The 19,478-nt window shown below is 46.7% G+C and overlaps 1 protein-coding gene across 7 annotated transcripts in view; it reads right to left on the bottom strand.

Annotated features, from left to right (window-relative positions):
• Window positions 1-19,478, bottom strand: part of LOC121596111 (LIM/homeobox protein Lhx3) — a 42,773-nt gene that overhangs the window by 3,391 nt on the left and 19,904 nt on the right. For 2 of the 7 annotated variants that reach the window (XM_041920761.1, XM_041920763.1), the window contains exon 1: window positions 1,068-2,026. The exons of the other annotated variants lie outside the window; for them this stretch is intronic. In XM_041920761.1, the coding sequence (XP_041776695.1) occupies window positions 1,068-1,266 (199 nt within the window). In that variant the 5' untranslated portion in view covers window positions 1,267-2,026. Of the gene's footprint in view, window positions 1-1,067; window positions 2,027-19,478 lie in introns of those variants that run through there. 7 annotated transcript variants of the gene reach the window in all.

Here is a 19,478-nt window from a genome sequence, read left to right on the forward strand (position 1 = left end):
CATACAATCTTTATTTTTTATTCAGGAAGGATATTGCTTAGAATCAAATGCAGTAGCGCTTCAAGCTATAAAGGGTTGCAAGACAATTCCTTCTCGCAGCCATGAAATGGACACCTTATTCCAGACTTTATCTGAACATTCAAGTACAATATTTGCGCGAGATAACAAAAGAGTTATCAGACTTTTTAAATTACTGCTGTTAGTGTAAGGTCTGTGAAATGCGGATAGAATTGTATGGATGAACCTTTTCCATTCAACATTATCTGTAGTTGAATGTTCATTAATTGGTTGACTGTTTGATTAAAAAGCTCTCGTGGGAACAACTTTCAAAAAAAGAATACACACTAATCCCTTGGAGAATCATAGAAAATAATAGTTTTAAGCTTATTCAAAAGTGTCAATTAGAAAACTACGCATTCGGAGATGAGATCGATCTTAAATTAATGTTATACCTAAATTATGTTGTAATAATAAACCATACACTATCTTTCCCCGCAAAAGACTCTCGTATTGTACTTTATTTTAGTACAACAAACATGTGCTACAACTTAGTTTTCTTTAGCATGCATAAAACATCAATGAAGTTGTTTCCTTTGAAATTCAAAACACGTGTTTCCTCAACATTCGTTTCAAATTGTTTCTGAGAATCCACGATAACACCAAACTGAAGAAATATCACGCATTTCATCACTTTATTTGTCTTATGTTGACTTGATATACCATTTCATTCCATGTTATCAACCTTATTTCAGTCAAAATTATTGATGAATGTGACCATGATTTATAAATACAACCGTTGCCATTCACCATAAATCAATGCTTTAATGAGCAAACAGAGTCTTTCGAAGGTGCCCATTAAAATGGTGAAAATTAATAGCACAGGATAAATACAAAAGGGAACACATTTTCCCATCCAACTGCGATGAAAAGCTTCCTTTATTTCGGAGTGCCATTCAAAATGCTATCGTGCTTGTTGTTTTTTTTTGTTGTTCGGGTGGGACTCCTCATTAAAATTCCTCCGTAGTTTTCATATTAACATTTACGCTCAAACACACACACACACTTACAGAGCAAAACCTCGGGTAATTCGTCGAGATTAATCGGTGGTACGCGATAATCCGGACTGCGGGCCCGTTGCTGATCCTTTTTGATATCCTCCACATTGTTGTTGTTGTTATTGTTAATGTTATTATTGTTATTATTGACACCATTGCCCAATCCGCACAAGTAGTCGCCGGTGTTCATCATCAGCTTTAACATTTCCATTGTGCTTCCCTTTTTTTGGCGCTGTTTGAGAATATTTAACACACACGCACGCAAATGCACTCACTCTTGGCTTGTGCTAACGATCCGCTCCGTTTGCGCTATCACTAGCACAGGACATCGACATAAAAAGGCATCCTTTTTAGGAGTCATATATCTGCACTGAAACTCTACACACGATCTAATCGCTTTTCCACACATTAGCTAGCGTGATGTATCATTTCTTATCATCGATTTTTTTGTCGATTTCAGCGAGCAATAGCGACGGTATGGCAGGAGAAAAACGGAGTATCATCATCACACGTTACACATTATCCTTTCCGGTTGGGGGAAAAAAACGGAAAGCTCGATGGCACTCGCGATTAGCTTGGCGAAACGGTGCCGGATCAAAAACAGGAAAAAAACGCTTGTCCGCATAGGAGTGGCACATGTATCCGGGTTCCGGACGTTAAATATTCACGTAGTAGCACCAACGTCTCGACCGAATTCTGTCACGTCGCTGTCACGAAAAGTGGTTTGGCATTTTACACACATTAAACACTTACAGCACGGTGTGGTTTATTATTAAAACGGCCACAAAACTCACGCAAATCACAACTCCAAACACACACACACACGCACGTCTGGTGATTAAAGCCACACCTGATGATGCTTAACGTGACGGTGTGGTGTTTGCAAATTTCGGTAAAATATTTTTTCCCAAACCCGCTCGACAGTCAGACGGGAGCAGCAGCACGCGCGAAATGCATCCTCCTCGGTCGAGATCACGTTCGGAAACGAGCCAAACGCTTCATAAAACATAGCACATAAAACGGTTTGAACATAGCCGGACGTGTGTCTCGCTCTTTCCGGATGTGCGCCGTCCCGTTCACACTGATGCGGTTTTCCCGCACGAGTTTTTCTTTTTACCATTGCATGCGCGCGCTCGTTCGCTCTCTCGCTCTCTCTCTCTCGTGCGAGAAGCAAAAAAGTGGGCGTGTTTATCGCTATTAGAAACGGTTGGCGTGCATGTGGTTGTGGGTGAGCTTTGTTTAGGGGTTGGTCAGGGGTACTCAATTTAAAGCGCCTCCGGTTTGGTTGGTATATTGCGCAAACAGAACAGGTGCGAAAGACGTGTTGAGATTGAATAAACATTGCGCAAACATATAATTTTAAGATAAATCATATCTCAGCCATATTATCGAGAATAAATAAAACAAATCCTTCGCTTTACCCCCGAATGCTTCCAAGTAGAATTCTTGTGCACGGTCTCTCCCTCCATCTCTCACTCTCTCTCTCGTACGCACACTCTCTCTTCTATGATGAATCCGTTCGGCGTAAAAGGCTCCATCGTGATATATTATCCTTGGCATAAATTTAGACACCCGTCCTATCGTTTCCTCCCCCAAAGCCAGGCGTTTGCTAAAGTAACCCCTGCGGAGCCATTTTGGAGCGACTGGAGGGCGCTCTTTTCGCGGCTTGTACTGATATTAATCATCGCCTGCTTCGGTATGCTTCTTTGTGGCCCGTTCAGCGCGGTGGATAGGCGGAGTATGCGGGAAGACATTGCTCCAAGATATGAAGTGCCATTACCCACTTCCTTCGTCTATGAACTCCCAGTGAAATGGCGACCGAAGACGACGTCGACGAATCCATCGGCTTTTATTTCGACACGGTAACGAAGCAAACTGTACTGCAAGTTAGATACAAAATAGCTCCCACATTTGGTTCGTCGTTCGTTCCCGTTCCTTGCAGATCTGTGGGCTTCTTTAGGAGTCATCGGGAGAAAAGGTGACCGTGGGGAAGGTACCCGGATCAGACTGTGCTGTTGCCACTTTTCCCGTTCCCCGTGCAGGATTAAAGTCGTGGCTTGCTTTTTTTGTATGAAGCGTAGAGTGAAGAGTGAAGCTTTAAATGAGACTTTAATGGCGTACTGGAGCAGCGTACGCGCCTGGCGCGGTTCATAAATCAGCGGTGGCGGTGGGCTTTTTCTCATCTATCAAGTGACGAGCACTACACTTCGGACGGGCAGAATGTAATGACGTATCGGGAGGAGGGGGCAAAACGCAACCTTTTCCGTCGGGGAATTGGAAGTTGAAGCGCTGGAAAAGCATGAGTCTGACGGGTAACGGTTCAGCACGATTCGATGGCATTCTTGGAAGTTGGTTGCTGCGCGTCTATTTTGCGGGCAGCTTTGCTTTGCTCGCAAAAGGTACGAGAAGTGGATTAGATATTGCTCCCTGAATGCATTGTAGGAAAGCTTTAGCTCTGTGCTTAAGGGATGGAAAAATGGGAAAATGAGCAAAGCTTTACGAGCGCAACGATGAAAATGCGTTTACCATTTTAAAGGCAAGATTAGATTGACGTTTTCCGGGAAATGCAGTGGGAAGAAGATACAACTAAAGGGCTTGATTTTATGAGCTGAAGAATATTGAATATGAAAATGCGGAACTAAAGTTCTCTTTTGCCTTTTTTGAGAATCATAGCTTTTAAAATTTTTAGAATCATTGCTAGAAAATAATAAGATTTAACTGAAATTTAAATTTTACTACTAAAAAATGTGTCAAAGTTTCGCACTTAAATCTGAAATGAACTAAGTCTCCCAACTATCCAAACCAACTTGAGGCTAAGATCAAATAAGAGAATGAGAAAATAAGGACCTTTCGGCATGTATATTTATAGCACTTCAATACGCTAAATACTAAAACTAAACTGTCACCCTCAACCAATTTCTCTAATCCACTCTTACCAACAATTATCATTATCGTGGCCACCAATACTTTCCAAAGCGATGCGCCCCCTAAGCAGCTGGACATGGACTTTAAGTACCAACGTGTGTGCATGTGTGGGGCTTCCAAGGAAAAGGATTAGCCCATTCATTTTCTCCGCTCTGAGGACACACACAAACACACAAACACACACACACACACACACACACACACACACACACACACACACACACACACACACACACACACACACACACACACACACACACACACACACACACACACACACACACACACACACACACACACACACACACACACACACACAAACACACACACACACACACACACACACACACACATACATACACACACAGCCAAAAGAGCTGCACCCAAGACTCTTAAATCTCTAATGACCTACCAACCTACGGGGGCCCTAACCCTCCCAGTGCTGCGCTGCCAACGGAATCGATTTGTTATACTGCTAATCCAACACTCGACGGTTCGCGTTGAGCTCCAGACGAAACGAAGTGTCCGTGTGTGAGTGTGTATTATTATTCAAATTTATATTATTACCATTCGCAAAAGTATCGTCTCGCAATGGGGAGGTTTCGCTCTCGCTTTCCCGTAGCACCGCACTTGTACGGATTGTTCGGCGATTTTCTTTGGCACCACTCAGCTGCTGCTGCTGCTGCTCGTTTAAATCGTTTCCACCGCCAAGAATATACGACACGGCACCGGAGACTATAATAGTTATTATAAGTGTCTAATTTATTCATCCCGTGTCCCGGCTAGTGTCCCGGCCAATGCGCCGTCTAGCCGGGAAAATAAGGGAAAAGGGTGGTGAAAGTTTCCCTGCAAAGAAATTGCTTTTACCAACCGACTGCAATTCCGAGTGCTATCGTTGCAATTTCAATTGGTTGCGTACTTTAGCGCGTTGTGTCACGTCTCAATGCTAAACCCAAATAGTGAAAGAGATGAAGAGAGCCCCGCTTCAAACCTTCTCGACCACCCCACACGAAGGAAGGAAGAAAAGTTGGTCCAGATTTTGCGAAAACTTTCGGGCAAAACATTTATCACCACGCATTTATCGGAGTTAATGTAGCACGGGAAGGGTAACCGGGGCCATGCATCGGATTCGGGTAAATATTCGTAATGTACTTGCCCGGCAGCATTTACCCGGGATGTGTTGTCACGGCCGTTGAAGGATGTAATAAAACCAGCTCCGGTGCTAGGCTTTTAAGTGATTATCGCCCATTTACAGCATTTGTCACCCGGATTGCCGATTGGAAAGGGAGCAAGGAAGGGACGCGGAAGGGGGAGAAGATTGAGGATAAAATAAAACCTGTCGACCAGTGTCTGTGTAGGAGTAGCGTTTAGCAAGGGTAAGCAATTTATGCGGGTAAGTCGGCAAGGTTTATTGCCGAAAGAGGGGAAGGGATTTGAGTTAGGCTTGAGCTACCAAACTTCACTCAGCGCTGATTAATGTCACCCATTCGCCTCACTCACCCGTGACAGGTGCATCCCGGTTGCAGTGGCTGCACCGGACGATCCTCGGCCGATCGGGCAGGAAATGTGTCAATTGTGTCCGAAAGCACCGTACGACTGCATCACTCATTCTGCTAATCGATCCATTTAGAATTTGCGGGACAGCAGCCGGTATCAGTATCATCCATCGTCACCAGCACCACCCAGAACCGGGGATGGATTGGTGAAATCTGTTCCACTTAAATCGTGTCTCTTGCTCTGACCATCTGTCAGCCGAACGTTCGGATTTTAGCACCCAAACTACCGACCGAGCCCGGGGTGCTAGTTTCATCATCGCCATGTTCGCAACTCGCCACATTTCGGAACGTGCGAGTCACATTATTATCCCGGGCCGGGTTGAACTCCACGTCGCCGCGTGGTTAAGTGCCGAGAGCGACCCGTGCTGTGCAGTGCATTGCGATTGATCCTGTTTTGTGAGCGCTCTTCAAAATTGTTGCCATCCGTTATCCAATGGAAGCAAAAACACGCAAGGGGAAAAACAGGCGACGAACGGCAAAAGCGTCCAAGAGGAACTGATCCTTAAATACCTTATTGACATTTATACGACCAGTTGGAAGCAGTTTTGGATAGTGTAGGGGTTCGTCCACCGAGGGGTCGAGAGAAGAGAGAGAGAGAGAGAGAGAGAGAGTGAGCCGGTTTAACACACAGCTCAACAGCAATCGCGAAACCAGAACCATGGTAAGTGATTTCGGGGTCGGATGAATTTTATTCCGCTCGTACTCGGAGCGTAAGGTCACAGTAGTGATCAGGACGACCAAAACACCCCTTGCGAAAAGGGAGTCTTCTGAGCTCTATTCAAACCTCAGAAAACCCTCGCCTCGGTAATCCTCGCTCGCTGCAGCTTGCCGACGAGCAGGCAGGTTGGATGAGCGGGAATTTATTCATTTGAAAATTTATTGCAAATGCTTGAAAGGATGTACCGATCATTGCCGCACGATGACAGATTTGTTGGTCTCGAGGGGCGTGCATTTGTCGTTTTATTGGAAGATGGGTGAGAGGATGGCTGTGTTTTTTTTCCCCCCGGTTCGTTCCCTTCACTAGATTCCATTGGAAGAGTGACTTTTTTGTTCCGGTTTTCTGTTGAGATTTTTTTTTCTCCATCCCACCCCGAACAACACCGGTTGGTTTGTTATTCTATGGTGCGAAGGGGCACGCTTCCACCTCGCCGGAAAAGTCAATTACATTAACAACGTATGTCGCACTGTTTTGTGTCGTCAAAAAAGGAGCCGAGGGAAACCTCCGGCGAGTACAAGGTGTAAAGCGATTGATGTATGCAAAAAGAAGGGAAAGCTAAAGAGAAAGACAGTGAGAGAGAAAGAGAAAGAGAGAGTGAAAGAGAGAGAGAGAGAGAGAGAGAGAGAGAGAGAGCAAGAGCTGAAGGCTATTAGGTTCATCTGTTTAATTGATGTTAAATATTTTGTAGACACTTACAGGGTCGAGCAATCCGTCCCGGTTGACAGTGATACACTGTAATTGCTCTGTTGGATCAGTTTCAAATTCATTTGCCACGATTGCAAGGTTGCACCGCTTTTACAGAGCAGGTTGACTTTTTTTTACAATTCCGTAAAAATAAAACGTCACCATTCATTTCCATGCCATCGCTGTCACATTCTAGAGCCAACAGTGTTCCCGGAATGTTGGCAAACAAATAAATCCACTCACGAACCCGAACAGTGCCTGTGATTGTTGCTGCTGGTATGTGTTGGTCCAGCGATAAAAATCAATTATTCACCAGATTCTTGCTCCTCATTATTTTTCCTCCAGAGCGTGCGACTTCCGTGCGCTAAACGGTGTCATTTATTCTGATTACCGTCGCACGCCCTTTGCCGGCTTGATAAAAACACACGCACACAGCTTCCTTCTTGTTTGCCGTTCGCTCTGGTTTCGGTGCCAAAAGCTGTCGGATAGGAAGGAACAACCCCGGCGTAATGAAATAATCCAATAAAGCTATCTTAACTTTCGTACAGATATCTAGTTCAGCCCGGTGCTCAGGAATCTTCTACACCAACACTCGCTCTGAGTGAAGGGGATCTAATGCGTCAATAATTAGATCAGAGTTGCTAGGAAGCAAGCACCAGCGGGGATTCCGGGGAATGGAAGTCAAAAGTCTCATACCAATTACTCCCCGACGGGAAGTAATAGTGGTGGTGGTGGTGCATGTAATATCTGGCTACATTGAATCTTCCAACCATTGAGTTTTTCCCTTGTCGAAATGTGTTTTCATTAGTGTGCAGAAATTTATGAAAACTGATAGTCTAATTCAGTGCTCGAAATGCGTTTGTTAAAGCGAATGCTCCAAGCGTGAGAGAGACACGATGCTACCGACTATACGGTGACATTTTCGCTGATTCAATAGGAAGGTAAAAAGGACCAACAAAAAAAAAAAAGAACACTACAAACGCCCCATTAATTTCACTTACACAACTTGAAACGTACAGACACGTCTAGCAAGATTGGTTCATCGACAGCCGCCCGAGTATGTTAGTAGTTTTAGTTCATGTTCCGTTTGACACCCGGCGGTTCGAGCGTTACGATTTGGAGCGCGCTTGTCGAGGGACGGCCCAACAAGACAATCCGGTTCGACCAGGACCATCGGAACCGTAGATAGAACTGACAAAGCAAATGGTGCAAATGAAATCAGCTACATTGTTTGGAAAACTCCCCAACGTTAGCGGGCGTTACAGAGGGCACAGTCATCGCAGCAAAGGACGTTCTCGTGCGATCTCGTACTGTACGATATCTTCCTGACTGCCGCACTTTTCAACCGTCGGCGTGCGAGGTGCGTCTTCTAATAGCTTCCCTGGGACAGGCCGTAAAGTGTAGCAATGAATTTTTATTTCAATTTTATTTCGGTATAATTTCTGTACCATTTTCTGCTGCCACTCGCTCGGAGCAGCAGCTCTTCTACTTGCTGCGGTGATAATGTGGTCCGAGGCGGGAGAGACAAGTGACACAGTATGACAAGGGATAAAACTTTATACAGTCTTTAGTCGGGAGCTGTGGAGGGCGACAAGGCACAAGGTTGTGGGGGGATTTTTTTTTTCTCGGGAAACAGGGTCTATTTCCGAGGGGATTGTTTTGTGGCCGTTGTGGTGGATTGGTCGCTGTATAAGGGTAGGAACAGCAGAAGCAGATCGATAAGATGAGTAAGGATTTTTAAGGTTGTCCGCGAGCGTGGGGCTAAATAACAGAAGCTAGAATAGTGTGGGGCTTTTGGGGGAGAATGTTGGCAAAAGTAAAATTGAAAAAGAGATCTTAAGAATGCTTCCAGGTTGAAGGTTTCTGTTTATGTATTCTTGATGTTGTAAGCGAGACAGAGAGTTGCAAATGAAATCAACTTCATCTATGTCGTATCAATATTTTCAAAGGTTCTTTTTACTGCACCGTAATCACAACGTTTAATCAACTTCTCCGGTTATTTAATGAAAAGATTTGTCATTAAATATGTAAAATATATAAAAAAAACCAGACGCGTGGACATACACACACAGTTTAAAATATATCAATATTCTATCCGCTTTTCAAAAGTCTCTTTGTTCCTTTGGGAGGGTATCTCTCCGTCTCTTAATTCCGTACGTCTGGTTCCTTTCTCTGTTCACAACCTCTGCCTTTACTCTTCTCCACAGTAAACGCATTTGAATGCGAAACATTCGAAGCTATTCATTCGTATTTTATGGATTATTTCTCCCTACTTTGACGTCACCCTGCCACCCAATTCCAGCTAGTCCTGCTGCCACTTTTCATAAAAGTTCCTTCGTACCGTACCGTATCGAAGCCGGAACCCGGAATGCGATCCACCATGGCTGCTTCTGCGCTCATCCACTACTATCCACCTTATCGCTTCCATTAGCTCCAACTTCCAACGCCACTAACACAACGCTTTCCTGCTTTTTGGAGCGGGAAAGGGAAAGTCAGCCAAGTATTTACTAGGGGTTTCCTCAAGGATTGGTGTACGGTTCGGTTCCATTCGATTGGCAGTGTTTGGAAGGATTGGAGCTGGGGGGGGGGCGATGAAATCGCAACATGCAGCAGAGAGAACCCGTAGCCGTAAAGGACCGTTTTGAAGTGTAAGTATTCCGTATTCCGGTACGACCCAGAGGGGAGTTCATTTGAAATACACATTTTTTCATCGTTCGTTCGCATTCCCGTGAGTGCGTGTGGGAGTTGGGAGAACCTTTTTTTAGCTTGGCGCCCATACACACAAAACGAGGGCTGGAATCGTAGAGGCGGTACGTTTGCGTTGTGCGGATGCTAAACACACAACATGGCAAAACATGAACCATTTCCAATCCTCTACGGTTTGCGATGGCCGATTTGTCGAGACGCCGTGCTGTGGAGGAGGATTCGTGTGGCGGCATACAATAGGAAGGATCTAACGCTGTGGATTATTCCACGTTGCCAGCAACCAGCACCCGGGGCACGTATTTATGAGCTATGAGCTGTTCTGAATGGTAGAACGGTCGAAAAGAACGCTCTGGAGCCGTTGACTATGCGACTGGTACGAGGCTGTGTACGAGGGCTCCCTTTTGAGTAGACAAACGAACCCGAACGAACGAACAACGGCGACAGCATCATTCTCGATGGTGCGCGCGTCCTTTCATGTTTCGATTCGTCTTTGATGTCTTTGTTGGTGACCATTTTGTGCTTTTCCCCTCCCTGGAGATTTTTTTTTGCGACAAAACTAACCTGCCGCTCACAAAGCAGAGTACATATAGCAGAAGAAAAAATATAAATCGTTCGCCATCGTTCGGTTGGACGATGCTCGGTGCTCTCCCTGGAGATCAAACCTTGAGGAGCTTACTATGGTGGTTTGGGGGAGGTGGATTCGAACCACTTTGTGGCAGCTAGGAACATCAATAATTTCTCGGCTTTCGTTTCGTCGTGCCCTAGAGGGGAGGCCTTGCGGGACGAATATATCGCTGGAGAAGTTTCCATATCCTTTGACAGTTGCGATGTGGATTTGAAAAGATCAATAAAAAACCCATTGCAACTAAAGTTGCGTAACTTGCAGCTCGTCACATTGTGTTGCTATTTGTTTGAACGATCAAAGAACAACCGGAGATGCTGTGTGTCTTCGCTGCGTGTCGTTTGGGAAATCATGCGATGCTTTTCATTAATCCGCTGTAAAAGTACCTCCGAACCGAAAATCACTTAAACCGTAACAAATGTGACACAAAGCGCAATGCACTCGCGCTAAGTAATGAAACGCCATCACAGCAATTCCGCGAGTAACGGTCTGGGGATGCTTAACCACCAAATACGCGGGACAATAATTAGGATGAACGGTCACTTTATGCTTCTGCTCGTTATGTTTAATAAGTCCTCGAGCTCGCTATTGCCCCTCTCTGCGATAAAGTTTTTACTGTCCTGATCTCGTAGTGAACACACAGAAGTCTTGGCTAACATAAGCGTACAACGTACACTGTCATAAATTCACTCTTTATATCCCAACCGATTAAAAGAGGTCAACTCATAATGACCACGAACGGGGTGAACTTTTGTGACCTTCTTTTTTAGCTTCTTTTTCTCTTTGCACTTTTGGTTATAAGTAATCGTAGAAGCGGAGGGACAAAAGTGCTCGATCCACACCAAAACCTGTGTCCCTTTTTGAGAGCACCATCAAGAGTTTGGTGGAAAAGAACCTGACACCCGAGCTGTGGTCATCCTCCATCCTCGGAACGTTTGCAAGCTTTTCATTTATTTAATTTACTCCACTAATGTCCACCGAGTTCGGAGTCATTCTCAGGTAGGGGCTCTGATGTACACAGTTTCCACCACATCTTCCTGCGAGTTTACCTGGGTTCAGCGGTGGCAAAGTTGGCAAACAAAAGCCATTTTCTGTAACATCCACGCCATTCACTCCTTCTCCAAGTGCTACGCGACTTTTGCTACTCCCCATTTAAGTCGTTCGACCTGAACCTTCGCGCAGGCATTGTGCCCATGCTGCTTATCAGAAACAGGGCCCTTTTGCCAACAGCTACCGAAACCAAACGACGATAAAGATGAGGCAGCAAACTCGTAAAAAAGTACGATGACATAATGTAGCTTCCCCCGGGCAGGCCCGGTGGGGTGAGGCCGCGAGGTAGCAAGCATTGTTTCACCTGATACTCAGAGAGTGGTTGAAGCGAATCTTGCGCTTCGGAAGGGGTCGTGGCATGACAGAAGGGCAAAAGTCTGGATTTTGGAGCAGCAACAGCAGCAGCTCGTGTACATCCCGCGCGTTTTAATACGATTTGCTAGACAGGTCCTGGGGTCCATGGGTGGAGAAGAACCATGTGGCTGTCCTTAGCAAGGTTTCGGTGTTGATGAAATGAGATTAAGATGGGTTCGCGCTTTCATCTTTCATCCCACGGAAATGGTGAAGCACACGGAAAAAAGCCGAGCACTCCCGTACCCACCTACACACAATAGACATGCTGGCGCAGAAACGTACGAATGAGAGCAAAGGTTGGGTCAGGTGTGTAATGTGACGGGCAAAACAGCCGTCACGTGGCCACATTTTCCGGATTTCACTTCACGCCAGTGGTGGTCGTAAAAGCAAATGGTGGAACCCATTTCCATTGTTATCCTTTCCCCGGTGCCTTTGTGCCCGTGGAGTGAAGCAGCCGACCGTGGTCTGTACGGGCGTGCCTTTCATCGCCCAAAACCACCATGCTTGGCGCACCATGCTTCTGCCGGCCCGTTTCAAGATTGTTGCTTACTACCCGCAACAAACGCTTGGCACAAAGGCACTCGTTGTGCGGACGATGCGAACGGTAGCGGTTCGGTAGCAAATGTTGCAACATTTAATATTTATACAGAGCAATTCTGTTGAATATTTTAGCAGTGCTTAACGAGTGTTTTTGTGTGTATGCCAAGAAGCAGCCAGGCCACAGTGTGAAGTTGTGTGCGCGAGGAGGAGATGGTTTTGTTTTAAAGGTAGCCGTACTGTCAGACCGTATGATAAGCCCTGCAGGCCCTGCTGGAGACGCCCGGTACCATCCGGTCTGGGGGGAAGATTTGGATTTTTCAGAGCTTATTTCTGATGTTGTTGGGAGTGAGGGGAGGGAAAGGAGGAGTGGTGAGCTTGCCGGGAAGATTGAAGTAGGATCAACGCAAACATCAGACAGGTTTACTTTTAGATACTTCGTGTTTTGGGCAACGGAGGTCAAGAGGCAAAGATGGTACCGAAAATACCGCCACTGAAAATGCCCCGGTGCACGAACGGGACAAGATAGAGAGAGAGAGAGAGAGAGAGAGAAGGAGATAGAAAGAGACCGAGAGAGACATTATATCAAAGCTAATTAATTAATTTATGTGCGAAAGAGGCAGTGAAAGGCACCGTTTGCTGGTCGTGATTTGAGGGCTCGATTTGATTTCGCCCGGGACACGGTCAAAGATCGGCACTGCTTTGGAGGGTGTCGGTTAGGTTTACATGGTTTTGATGATTGTTTGGACAATAATTGACCGACAGAAGGGTAGATAACCGTAGGCTACTGCTGTTTAATGCTCTATTTTGCTGTGAATATTTAAGCTGGAAACATTGGAAGAATAAAATGTGTTTGAGATTGAGGAGTACTTGGAAGTAAAATATATTGCATATCAAATCGGAAAAAACAAGATGTAAGTAGCAAAAAGTGAAATTCTGGATCAAATTCAATTCTCGGGAGACAAAAAGGCTTAAAAGCTTAAGCACAAAAATAGTACCTGAAATCTAGAGAGGTCAAAGAAACATACTGCCGCAACATCAGATAACAACATTCAAACACATTAGCATCCCCAAAGGATATCTTCATAAGCCCAACTCGTCCGTTCGCGGGCTAATTGGTGACGCTTGGCTTGTTACAATCGACCCATCCCGTTTGAAGCGATTCTTTATCTCCCTTCGATTCACTGCTAATCAAATATCCGTGCCGTTTTGATCCACCGCTGAGCGGACAGGATTACAAATAAACTCTCGAGCATAATTTTACCTTCAGCAATTTCGCTGTCTTTTCCGTGTTTCTGAGATGTGGAAATATTTTCCCTCCACTTGTATAGGCAGCGAAAACCAAACAAAAAAGGGGACCATCAGATGGAAACAAGCTTCCTTTCGGTTTCGTCCTGTTCAAACAGACCCGAGAGCGGTACTGTTTGCTCGGGGAAAAGCGAAGCGAAGTGTGTGCTTATACCGCGCACCATAAATTATCTCTCCCGAGATATGAAGCCACGTGAGTGAGTGAGTGAGGCTTTACCACGGAATCCGGCGAGCACAGTTAACCCTCGCTCAAACCACCGACGCATTTCTGGTCGATAATTTTCCCCTCGGTTCACCCCCGGGTCTGACGCGGACCCAGTGCCAGGAAACCCAATCTGCAGGAAGACTGCTAAACGGCGTATAATTTGCTGTTTCCTCTAGGAAAAACCCAGACCACCACCGACCACCAACCACCGACGAAAACCGTAGCAAAGTTAACACGCACTCCGGATACCGGTACCAAAACTCTCGACGAAGTGTCCCGAGGGATCAGCAGCACGAGGGACCGGGGTTGGTTGAGCGTTCTTCGTTCGCCCTACCCGTTGCAGGATGTTTTCCCCTTGTTTTGGCTAACAAGCAGTTCCCTTTGCTCGGGGGAAAAAGCGGTTACGGATGCTGCAAAGGAAGCGGAGAGGCTTCGGTGACAACCGTGGCAACAAATGGTCCCAGAGCGGGGTGACGAAGGCCGGAGCGAGGGACAAATATGTTTGTTTTAGCATAGAAATGACTCCTCGAGCGATTTCGGCGCAGCTCGACAGCGGGCTTTCCCCTCGCTACGGGGCGGACAAACTTCGGCCAAACTAACTTTGACATCTCGATCTCGGTGGCGGGTAAAACCCAGCCAGAGAGCGTATCGCAACAGATTGCCGGATCTGCAAACAAACCCCGCAGGAAGCCAACTAGCGTGCTCGAGGAAGCCACCCCGTGCGTACCCCTTGGTGGCTGTGGCAACCGTAAAAGGGGGAAACCGACAGCTCGCGAATCTCCGTAACCGGGGTTTGGAAAACAAACACACATTCGCTTGAAAAAGGCCGAGAGGGCCACGGGATGATAATTAAATTAATCATATAAATTTTTACTGCAGAAACCAGAGCGAAACAATAAAATTGTTTATTTATATTTATGGGCTTCGCGGAGGTTTTTTATTGATTCTAGACTTTAACAGGCCATTTCGGGCGCTTTCGGCACTGTAACGGAGCTGTGTGTTGAGTTTTGTGCTATAAGGGTAAGCGGAACCAGATGAATATTCATCCCCTTTATTTAACAGGACCAAAGTGCTGCACCAGCTCGCTCTGTTTGGTGAGTAGCGGTTGCTGACATCGTTAACTCTGCTCCAGAGACCAGCCATGGTTCATGGTACATTTAAACCGTACAGATGCTGGAAACCACTCAAGAACTGGCATAACGGCGGAGAATCCTTGGACAGTTTTCCACTGAAGTCGATTGTCGCAGATGATTTTATACGATTATGGTGAAATTAAGCTGCACCATCCAATTGGGACAAAGGATTGTAACGTTCTGGGTAAAAGTGTCCCCCTCCCTAGCTGCAGGGACGGACGAACATCGTGAGAACTTCAATACGTTTCTCATCCACCAGTGCGCGCCAGTGCGATTAGATTTCAATCGATCCCACAGACTCCACATGAAGCCCTTTTGCTGCTGCTTACGACTATAATTACTGTCGCAAATCTCCGACCCTACGCTTGTCCTTTTCCACGGTGACCACCGAGCCCGATATTGCCCGTCGTAATTGAATACTGTGACGATCAAAATCTGCCGCTCGCGGGTGTGTGTTCGTTCCCGGTGCGGCTAGAAAGGAAACATGAAACCGCGTCACGTTGCTAGACTTGCCCTAGAGCCCCTAGCCAGTGCAATCAGCAAGCGGAATCGACCGTGAGCAGCAGGTCGCGTGCTGAGCCCGTGGCAGAGTACCGTCAGGACGTCATGTGGAGGACGGTTTGATTCCCCGAAGACCCCGACACACACACACACTGAAGGTGGCTCAGCGCTCAGACTACCCCATTCCAGAGTGGTTTTCCCTCGGGCAGATTATATTGAATTAGTTTTGATAATTTTTCATACTTCCGTGGCACACAGCACACACACCGTGCTTGGAAGATCCCCTGGGAGTGTCCATGATACCGGGCCAGGTTCTTTGTCGATCCTTCTCGATGGCGAGGCTCCTCGAGACGGTATTCATTCCTCACCCATCAAGAACCAGGGTGGGATTGGAGTTGTCTCCTTCAGTGTTCAACTGTGAAGAGCACACTCTTGCAAGAAAGTCAGCACTAATCTAGGCATTTGTTACACACGGGGTATGGTGTCCGTCCCTCGTTGTTGTGACCGGCTTGGACTATGCTGACACAGCACACAGCAGTCCTACAAACCAGTCTATCGCTTTTTCTTGCTTTGGGTTTGCCTTTGTGTATGTGTGTGTGTGTGTGAATGCAGTCCCAGTGACAAAAGCGTTTTTGTTCCGCCAAACAAAAGAACCTCCAAAGACATACACGCGCGTGAACGGTGCACACGGGCGCGGATGGAACAGAGCACATGTTAGGTACAGCATTTGGTATGTGTGTATTTGTATGTGTCTGTGTGTGCATCAGTTCTATTGTGTGCGGAAAATGAATGGAAAATCGTAAAATTAAAAAGTCGTTCATTTGGACGGCCCTGTCGGTGTCCCCCCCACCGGGTGGTGCAACTGGTTGGAAGGGCAAAGAAGGGCCGCCGCCCGCGTACACATCAGCGCACATGAACACGGGGAATGCCGGTTGCGCAAGCACAATGGTGCGCTTCGGTAACGATCCAGATCGCAGGGCCCCGGCCACATACACATCTGTCCCGGTGTACTGAGGTGCAATTGAACAGAGTTTGCCAGTTGGCGTTGGATTGGTTGTGTTTTGTTTTGCAGGATTTTATTTTCCCAAAAACCTCACCAGCGAGCGATACCGGGCCCTACAGTGACACACGCTGACATGAAAGATCAAAGCATGTGGAGGAGTCTATTGATGAGTTGTCAAAAAGATGTTGTTCGAATGAAAAAATACGTGGTCAAAACGTACGCAGCATGTTGCATCGATTGAAGCTTTGTGAAAGCGTTTTTGACACATGTCTTTGTTTTTTGAGGGGGGGGGGGAAAGAATGTTATTGGTGAGGAACCAATGTTCACATCTCTGATAAAGTTATTCATTTATTTGAAAGGAAAACCCAACACAAAAAAGCCTAGATTACGACGGGGGTTTCATATACAAACAATACTGTTTGTTGTACACAGAAATAGAAACATTACAAACATGACTTAATCCTCCCCGGCTTATTGATAATAGCGCATTTGTCAACCCAGTGATTATGGCCGCACGTGACTGTAGATAATAGATTCTGGAGAGTGTTTGTGTACCGGCTTCGATGATCAACATTCGGGAGATGCTTTCTTGAAAGTGACAACACACACACTAGCCCTATAATTTGCCAAGTCCCCATTACCGATCGCGGGTGTGAAGATTGCGGGTGCCATACGTTGCCGAATGACCGAAAAATAACCACTTTCCAGGGCTGCCCCTATGAGCCAGTTTAATGCGACCATTACGTTTCTGGGCACGCACAGCACACAAACACGCTCAGTTCCAAAGAACGTGTACCAGCTGACGTCACGTTGGGAAACCGTAAACGCAAAGGGGAAACAAATGGGTCGAAAATCTGCGCCACGCGTCCGGTGATGCGCACGCCTTGCTACGCCCTCTCCCTGGGGTTGAGGGCGATTCAGCGCGCTTCCAGCTGACGCGTGGCAGGCCAAGGTTGCCCCTACAACTACAACAACTCCCGCCGAGTGTGTGCATGGTGAGTTTCGTCTCGTGAGTGATTAATGTGGATCGATTATCGACTGCCGTGGGACTGCGGTGGGAGTCTGCTTGAAGGTAGAGTCACCAGCGTTTGGCACGCTCCGCTAATTTAATTACAATCTTTCGGTACGGATCTTTACGCCTCAAGAGAGCGAAAGCAAGCGTGTGCCTGTCCGGCTGTCAAGTGCGATGCACCAGGCCCGGCCCCAGGGCCGGGTGACAAAAAGCAGCGTGAAAATGGAATGGCCTTCCATTACAACGTCCGCTGGGAGACGTTCCTTTCGTGAGCGGAGGACAACTGTAGACAAAATCCGGCAAACCGTTCTTGTGGAGTGGTCGCGTGCAGTGATCGGGGCCGAACCAGCCCGGCAACAAACGGCAAGAAGTGTACGAGTGAGCAAGATGTTGTGTGTGTGTTTTTGGAATCGTTGCCAAAGGAGATTCAAAACAAGTTAATCCTTTTGAATGACACAAACGTTTCCCGAGGGTAAGTTGGTTCCGTAAATGAAGAAAACCATTTGCGCAGAAGTCTGGGGGGATTCTGAGAGTCAGTAATCCGGTGCGGAAAGATGTGATTGAGCAATTTGTAAGACGTTGGACGACTATGTGCCTTGAGTGCGTCTGGATTCTTGCCTGGCAAAGGCAAACGTCCACCGCCATCACAGCCCTATAATCCCAATTAGAGCCTCTGGGCTCCAGGCAAGTCAACTCCATCACACTTCGCGCCGACCGACCGACTTCCCCAGCACTGCTTGAGGTCTGGTGCAGTTTGGTCAGGACGTGCTGGTCACTGGAAATGCGGCAAAAGGGTGACTTAATTTGTTTGGATCTTATCAAACTTTCATGATCATCCATTTGTGGAGCATTCTGGCCCATTACGTAAGGCTGTGCTGGGGGTGGTAAGATTATGATCGGTGATTGCGAGAGGATAGTCACTTGAGTGCTATCGAGGTGGGAGGTACTCCGGAGGCTTCCGTTTCGGCGAAAATGGCTGTTCTGCTAGCGGTGGTAGGGAAATGACAAAATAACAACCTCCACCTTCTCCTTCTGCTCCGGGTCCCGTTTTCCGTCAATTCCCTCAATGCGTTAGGTGCTAATAGTGGTATGGTGCCCACTTCCGAGCTCATTATTTATGCAGATGATTTTATTATAAACATACGGCACGGGAACGTTCTTCCGTTCTCCCGTCGCCGGAAAATTGGAGTGAACGGGGCAAGAGCATTCCATGCCTTGTCGTGACTGTTTCGATTACAGACGAGCGAGCCTGCACCCTGGACGAGGTCAGGTCAGCAATGCACTTTCGATTGCAGCCACCAGCAAGTCCTTCGGGAGCGTTCGGGACAGGGAACCATCCCGCCTGGAACAGACCATCCTCGTAATTTGTTTTTAATTAGGAACGCTCCGGAACCACGAACCACGCGCGATAGGCCACGGCAAACGGTCATCGTCAAGCCCCCAGCGTGGCTAATGCGAATAATTGGATGATGATGATTGCCATCGGGCAAAAGGGCAATATTTAAAACGCTCAAAACATTACACAGCCACTAATGGAGAGTGTACGGGAGGGACCCTCCAGGAGTAATTGTGCCGAGTTGTTTTGCTGGAGTGGTTCTGGAAAAAGTAACTACAACGCTTACAAGTCTTCTTACTTGATTGCCATAACTTCATAAGTCGCAGGAGAAGCTTTTACGATATTGCAAGGCATCTTCAAAATGGTAAAGTTGCATATCGAGCAGCAAAAATTGCATCGTACTGCACTTTATGCTGCGTTTCCAGGAAGTCGTCCAATCACTTTTACGGCACTCTCGAAGAAGCTCCGAAGCAAAAGGGATGCAATTTGTGGGGTGTAATATGAGGGAAAGTTTCCCCAGTTTCTTGTAGATCGCTTTAGTTCTCGGAATTGCTTGTATTGCCGTTAAGCAAGCAGTTTGCTCCTGTAAGAATGTGCTTTCATCCATTAAGAAGCAGGCGGGGTGTTTGCATCTATGTCGTTCGAACGGGAATTGCGCTCGCAAAAATAGCGTTATTTTATAGCGTAATCATTCCGTTGCGATGAAATTAACCGATTAAACTTTACAACTTTTCGGTACGGTCATCCGTAGTACTCTGAGCGTTCTCTTTTGG

Source organism: Anopheles merus, chromosome 3R (genome assembly GCF_017562075.2).
Source record: "Anopheles merus strain MAF chromosome 3R, AmerM5.1, whole genome shotgun sequence".
NCBI lineage: Eukaryota > Metazoa > Arthropoda > Insecta > Diptera > Culicidae > Anopheles > Anopheles merus.